At 42.4% G+C, this 6,918-nt stretch overlaps 1 protein-coding gene across 1 annotated transcript; it reads left to right on the top strand.

The window, feature by feature from the left end:
- The first annotated feature begins 4,318 nt into the window (after positions 1-4,318).
- Positions 4,319-6,862, top strand: HES5 (hes family bHLH transcription factor 5). The gene is made up of 3 exons (XM_030185918.1): positions 4,319-4,843; positions 4,958-5,123; positions 5,249-6,862. The coding sequence occupies exons 1-3, from the start codon at positions 4,787-4,789 to the stop codon at positions 5,497-5,499; spliced, it is 474 nt and encodes a 157-aa protein (XP_030041778.1). The 5' UTR covers positions 4,319-4,786; the 3' UTR covers positions 5,500-6,862.
- Positions 6,863-6,918: the final 56 nt, after the last annotated feature.

Genomic DNA, 6,918 nt, shown 5'->3' with positions numbered 1-6,918 from the left:
CCCATTGACTTGGCAGTAAGGTCTCGTTGGCTAACTGGGTGGTAAGTGTCAACGTGTATACACTGCCGGTTACTGCCTGGTTAGCGCTAAGCAGTAGAACATATTTTCTGCCACGCGTATCAGACGTGTGCAAAAAATGGAATTACCGCCCAGGGCATGCGTTAGCCAGGTGGTAGTTTCAAACTGACGGACGTTGGATGCACGTAGGTAAAGGGCTCCCACAGTAGTGCTCAATCCTGTATATGCCTTGTTTTATATATGCAGAAAAAGGGCATGGAAGAGGTGTTCTGGGGACAAAGCCCACTGTGGACCTAGTCTAGCCATCCATTATTCAAACCAAAATGGCCACTACAACAACACTTAAGTGACTCTCTGGCACTGAATATCGCCGCTTAGCAGCTTAAAGATAGCTGGCTATATCAGGCAATAGAACTGGCTATCCACCACTTCTTAAAATGAGAGCGGCTAAGTTTGGCGGCCATATTTGGCTACCACAAAAGGTGAAATAACTTTGGCTGGTCTCACTTTAAGCAGCCAGAGTTAAACCAGATATTCAATGCCGGTCATGGGAAAACGGACTGGCATTGAATATCCAGGTTTGGCGCTGACTGCGGGAGACAGCCCCCTATCTCTCATGGTCTGAATATCGGGGCCTAGTTATTTAGGTACAGATAATGAGCATGCTTATATGTTTGGGCTGGTATAACCAAGAGCATATGGCCCAAACATATATGCTAACCCCTAGATTCTATATATGGGCGTGCTTCTGAGATGTGCGTGCAACTTAATTGGCTAACAAGCTGTTACCCATCAATAATTGGATGCTAACAACCAATTATTGATGTTAATTGGTAGCAACCAGGATTTACATGTGCAGCTGTCTGGGTGCTATACTATAATGCTGCGTACCTAAATCTCATAATCCATGATGCACAAAACTCCAGTGCTGTTCCAAAGAGCACCATAAAAATATCGCTGGTACAGCGCATTGCTGAACACTATTGAGATACAAATAGAAGTGTGCTGATAGAGTTGAGAAGTGGAGTGGAGGAGTAGCCTAGTGGTTAGGGTGGTGGACTTTGGTCCTGAGGAACTGAGTTCGATTCCCACTTCAGGCACAGGCAGCTCCTGGTGACTCTGGGCAAGTCACTTAACCCTCCATTGCCCCATGTAAGCCGCATTGAGCCTGCCATGAGTGGGAAAGCACGGGGTACAAATGTAACAAAAATAAAATAGATACTATTGGAGATTCGATTCTACATGGAATGTTGCTATTCCACTAGCAACATTCCATGTAGAATAGAAGGCTGGGCAAGGCTTCTGTTTCTGTGAGTCTGACGTCCTGCACGTATGTGCAGGATGTCAGACTCACAGAAGCAGAAGCCTGTGTGGTCACATTGGTGATCTGCAAGGGCTGACTTCTCCATGGAATGTTGCTAGTGAAATAGCAACATTCCATGTAGAATCTCAAATAGTAGCAACTGTGGAGGAGTGGCCTAGTGGTTAGGGTGGTGGACTTTGGTCCTGAGGAACTGAGTTCAATTCCCACTTCAGGCACAGGCAGCTCCTTGTGACTCTGGGCAAGTCACTTAACCTTCCATTGCCCCATGTAAGCCACATACATTGAGCCTGCCATGAGTGAGAAAGCACAGGGTACAAATGTAACAAAAAAAAGTAGGGACTTTGGCAGGAGGATTGTGCTTGGAGCTCCACAGCAAGCTTGGCTCCTGTGCATATGCACCTAGTAAAACCCAAACATAAAGCACACATTGGCATCTGTTTTCTGTGGCTTAAATATAAGCATTTAACTTTTTTTTACCTTTTTTTTTTTTAGATTGGATGCTTATATTTAGACACAGGAAACAAATGCCAATGTGTGTTTTCACATTGGGCATTTTTAATTTTTTTTTATTTTTTAGCATGGACACTTTAAAATTTAGATGCAGGAAACAGATGGCAATGGTTGTTTCTGATTGGGTCTACTGTTTCTCACAACCAGTGCTCAAATGCTTGCATGGGCTTCCTTCTGCTTCCAAAAGCAATCAAAACCGGCAGATTTTGCAGAAAGAAGCATGAGAGAAGCATGACAATCATGGGAAATCCTCTCTTCCAGCACCCTAACACCAGCTCCAACCTGGTGTTATTTTTTTTGCAGCAGTAAGGCAGTTTTGTTTCAGGCATTTTTTCTGAGCATTGGGGGCAGGGGAGTACAAAATGACCTCATTAACATGAGCTTGATTACATTAGCATGCTTCTTGTGTTGTTCATCTGTGTGCTCATTTCTTCCCACATTCCGGACCTTTGAACATTCTGTGCAGGTAAATGCTGGCGCTACTATGGCGCTAATGGCCTCTAGCACCCACATTTACTTTCGAGCATTGGGGCCGTAGCGTACAACTGAAAAAGGGGCATACACACGCCCAATTTATGCACACACTTTAATTAACAGGCCAATCAGTGTTGATAATTAGCCAATAACAACCAATTATCAGCACTAATTGGCAATAATTGGATTTTATGTGCACATCTTTTTAGGCATATTCTAAAAAGAGGTGCACGTAAATTCTAAAGCACGTAGCTGAAAAGGGCACATGGCCATGGGAGGAGTGTGGCTGTTTGGGGTGTTCCTCAAAATTATGTGTATGGTTATAGAGTTCAAGGGACCATGCCTACATGTAGCCTAGTGGTTAGTGCCACAGACTTTGATCCTGGGGAACTGGGTTCAATTCCCACTGCAGCTCCTTGTGACTCTGGGCAAGTCACTTAACCCTCCATTGCCCCTGGTACAAAATAAGTACCTGAATATATGCAAAAACCTCAGAAAGGTGGTATATCAAGTCCCATTTCCCTTTCCCTATTGGAGATTCTAGATGGAATGTTGCTATTATCTGAGATTCTACATGGAATGTTAATGTTGCTATTCCACTAGCAACATTCCATGTAGAAGCCTGCCCTTGCAGATCAGCAATGCGGCTGTACAGGCTTCTGTTTCTGTGAGTCTGACGTCCTGCATGTACCCATTGCTGATCTGCAAGGGCAGGCTTCTACATGGAATGTTGCTAGTGTAGGAGTAGCCTAGTGGTTAGTGCAGTGGACCTTGATCCTGGGGAGCTGGGTTCTATTCCCACTGCAGCTCCTTGTGACTCTGGGCAAGTCACTTAACCCTCCATTGGCCCAGGTACAAAATAAGTACCTGATGTAAACCACTTTGAATGTAGTTGCAAGAAACCTCAGAAAGGTGGTATATCATTTCCCTTTCCCTCACATTTAGGTACAAGTATTTACACCAGGTTTTCTGTGGGGTAAATGGCCGCACCTAAATGTAGGCATGTTCCTCAGCTCTAAGTGCTATCCTATAAACCATGCCTAACTTTATATGTGCTTTATAGAAATGCGCTAAGCGCTATTTTGGGATGTGCCTATTCGTGAACTCTTGTTTGACTTTTTTCCAACTCTTTGGGCAGTAAGCTTACTTGCATAGGTGGGGTTTCTCTGTAGGTAAGATTTAGCATTTTTTACTTGGTGTATTTTTACACATTTTTGAGTATCATATACATATTTTTTTTTGCATGTACATTCACTGTATTTTTTTTAATGTGGTGGAAGGAGTTGTTTTTTTTTTTTGAATCAGTAGTTTTTCTCCATGATTTGGGAGTTTTTTTTTATACGGATTCTTTTTTTTCTTCTTCCACTTTATTTCATTGACCAATAATAATAATAATAATAATAATAATAATAATAATATCTTACCCCCACTTAAGATCATGGTATATCTCAATGTCTTTGGTATTTGTCCCTATTAGGAGAGTTGAGGTCTTGTTTGTTTAAAGATATCTTTATCTTAACAGGTGAGAGTACTGCAAAGATTTTTCTTTTTCAAACTATTTTTTTGTGGGTTTACTTAGTATTTACATAATTTGAAGTCCCTTTAAGCAGAACCTAATTTTTAGAGGCCAATTACAGAATCTGGCCCCAAATGTGCCTAACCTACACATATACTCCAGGGTGTTGCTGGACATTCATTTGAATACTGACCTCAATGTAAACATATACATTATATGCCAAACACCTACTAAAATGCCAGCTCTGCTCATACACTAGAAGGTGGAAAACTCAAGCACCCCACGGTAAAAACAACAGTATGCAAAAAGTGGGAGTACGACCAAGGAAACCAGACACTGGAAGACGTTCTTGAATAAAAAGACTTTATTAAAGATTTGAAGACTTCAAATCTTTAATAAAGTCTTTTTATTCAAGAACGTCTTCCAGTGTCTGGTTTCCTTGGTCGTACTCCCACTTTTTGCATACAGCTCTGCTCATACAACCAAATCTAAGGTATCTGGAAATGATTTCCTGGTAGGATGATGGTTGCATTCCTGATTTCTAAGCCTAAGGTGCAATTTCTAACAGCCTCACTTCACATGAAGAAGGAGGTGTGGAGGGCTCCCAGCATCAGGACACCAGTTTGATTATAATGATGGGAGCTGCTTTCCCACGTTCTGGCGAGTCCCTCTCAGGCAAGTGCCCATTGTATAGCACACTCTCCACCTGCTCCTCTGGGAGAAGGGATATTATCCCCAGGCAACTGGCAGTCAATTTACCATGCTGTAATAAATGCCTTGGCTATTGTCCTTTTAAATGCAAGCCGTGGGCTCCGGAGTGTGGGAAACTTGGACAAGCTCAGAACTCACGCATTTGTAAGCTGGCTCTGGGGTATAAATAGAGGAACGCTTCACTTCCCTGTGCACGTTTAACTTGGCTGGACACGTATTTGCAGTCGGGGATAATGGCTCCTACTACCAACTTGTCGCTGGACCTCCTTACGTCTAAAGAAAAGAATAAAGTTAGTATCCTGTGCAGCCAAACGTTCTGATTAGATGGTAGTTAATCTAGGAAGATAAAAAAAAGGAAACCTAAGTGACTTAGCTATTAACTTTCTTTCTTTCTTTCTTTGCAGCTGAGGAAGCCGGTGGTGGAAAAGATGCGCAGGGATCGCATTAACAGCAGCATCGAGCAGCTGAAACTCTTACTGGAAAGAGAGTTCCAGGGGCAGCAGCCCAACACCAAGCTGGAGAAAGCCGATGTGCTGGAGATGGCCGTCAGCTACCTGCAGCTGAACAGAAGTAAGTATTGCGTTTGCAGCTCTCTCCAACCCGATGATCCTTTTCTTCTTTTTGATGGTCATAAATTAAACCAAATCCAGATTACTTTAACCAGATCTTTATTTTTTTTTTCCTCCTCTGTGCAGCTGTGACCTCCGGTGTAAACTCCCAGCAGCAGGAATACAGCCAGGGCTTCTCCTGGTGTCTGACGGAAGCCGTGCGGTTCCTCTCGATACAACCGGCCAATGCAGAGACGCGTCAGAAACTGCTGAGTCACCTGCAGACACCTCGCCCCGAACTCAGCGAGCGTCTGGCGCCCCACCGGTCCTGCCCGATTCCTGCCAAACAAGGGGCTCTGAAAAACCGCAGCAACAGCGGGCTGTGGAGGCCTTGGTAGAGGAACTGGCTTTTCATTCCACCACCCTTCTGGACATTTTCCTCAAATTCAGAGGAGGGCAGTGACTTACTATGGACATTTTTTTTTTTGTGGCATTCTTGTGCGTGGATGTAAATCTTCGGGAGAACCTTCTAAGCATAGTATTTAGAAGGATTGTCAGAATATCTTTAAAGAAGATATGCTAAATGGTGTAACCTCTTAGGTTTTATTTTTTTAAGTAACTTCTCTGAAGTGTTCTTTGTGGTAGACAGGATCTATGACCTCGTTAAATGACCGCTGAAGGTCCATCCCAGCAAGTTCTTTCCCTGAGTTCTAGGATTCTGCCACGTCACAAAAAGATATGTACTGGATTTCCAGGACCTGTTGGAGAAATTCTTCATGCAGAGAGCGATTATATACAGCAGATGTTCTGTTGCACAAGTTCAGAGTGGACTGATTTATGTAACCTACTCTAGAGGGCGTATGTGGCAGTGTTTCTTGCATGAGCAAGCGATATGTAGCAAATTAACTTGCGGCCAATCAAAATCGCCTTTTGTGAAGGTAGTCGGTGCCTCCTGTAGTATCTTCCTTGGAAGAAAGTAGAGGCACGTGGTGAGCTTCATTAGAAGCGCTTTACCTTCGAGAGCTGTGCTTTTAAATACCCGTCGTAGAGGCAACGTCTCGTGTAGTATCCTAATGGGGGGGAGGAGGGGAAGTAGGCGCACATGCTTTCTTTTACTGTTCATTATTGCCTCATTGATACCTTTCATAAGGCTAATAACTCACTTTTACTTGCTTGTACGAATAAAGGAAGCAGGAGCACGTTGCTGATTTTATTGTGCTTTAAATAGTTTTTGTATGTCTGCTTTAAAGGTGGGTTTTATAAAACGTCACTCAATGGCTAATTAACGCTGTGGACTATATTCCTGGCATTTTTCTTAGTTTTTTTTTTTAACTTCTCCGAAAAGCCGTCCTCTGCATGTCAATTACTTGCAATAGTACTTGACAGCAGGTGTGGTGTTGTATAAAATGCTTATCCCATGATTAATATTCCGTTCTAGTAGGATGTGAGTAGCTCTACCTGTGTTCTCATTCCGGTCACAGATCAGAGCAATATTGTGTCGGGCTTTGTAAAAAGCTGTGAAATTGTAACCGAATTTATAAGGTTATATTGTCTTTTGTGAAGGCAACTTCTCATTTCCTTCTTTCCTAGGGGGAAAAAAAGCGTCTCTTCTACGAAAAATAATTTGTCTTTTTGTAAAAGACCTATTTACTATTATGTGTATGTTCATATTGAATATTAGCGTGATTCATATTTTTAAAATGGTTTTACTGAGAGAAAAGCTTCTTATAGAATGTTTTATTTTTACATATTCAAAAGATTGCAGAAAATATTGTACAGGATTATAATAAATTGAACTTGAACTATATTCAGTGTCT

The sequence above is a fragment of the Microcaecilia unicolor genome, chromosome 13, assembly GCF_901765095.1.
Source record: "Microcaecilia unicolor chromosome 13, aMicUni1.1, whole genome shotgun sequence".
In the NCBI taxonomy this organism is placed as follows: domain Eukaryota; kingdom Metazoa; phylum Chordata; class Amphibia; order Gymnophiona; family Siphonopidae; genus Microcaecilia; species Microcaecilia unicolor.
This window is presented reverse-complemented; position numbering and strand designations above follow the sequence as displayed.

Excerpts from the sequence above, each read along its gene's own strand:
- HES5 (XM_030185918.1), top strand. The coding sequence starts at position 4,787 with ATGGCTCCTACTACCAACTTGTCGCTGGACCTCCTTACGTCTAAAGAA. Across the intron at positions 4,844-4,957 it reads CGTCTAAAGAAAAGAATAAA|CTGAGGAAGCCGGTGGTGGA; the intron begins GTTAGTATCCTG and ends CTTTCTTTGCAG. Across the intron at positions 5,124-5,248 it reads CTACCTGCAGCTGAACAGAA|CTGTGACCTCCGGTGTAAAC; the intron begins GTAAGTATTGCG and ends TCCTCTGTGCAG.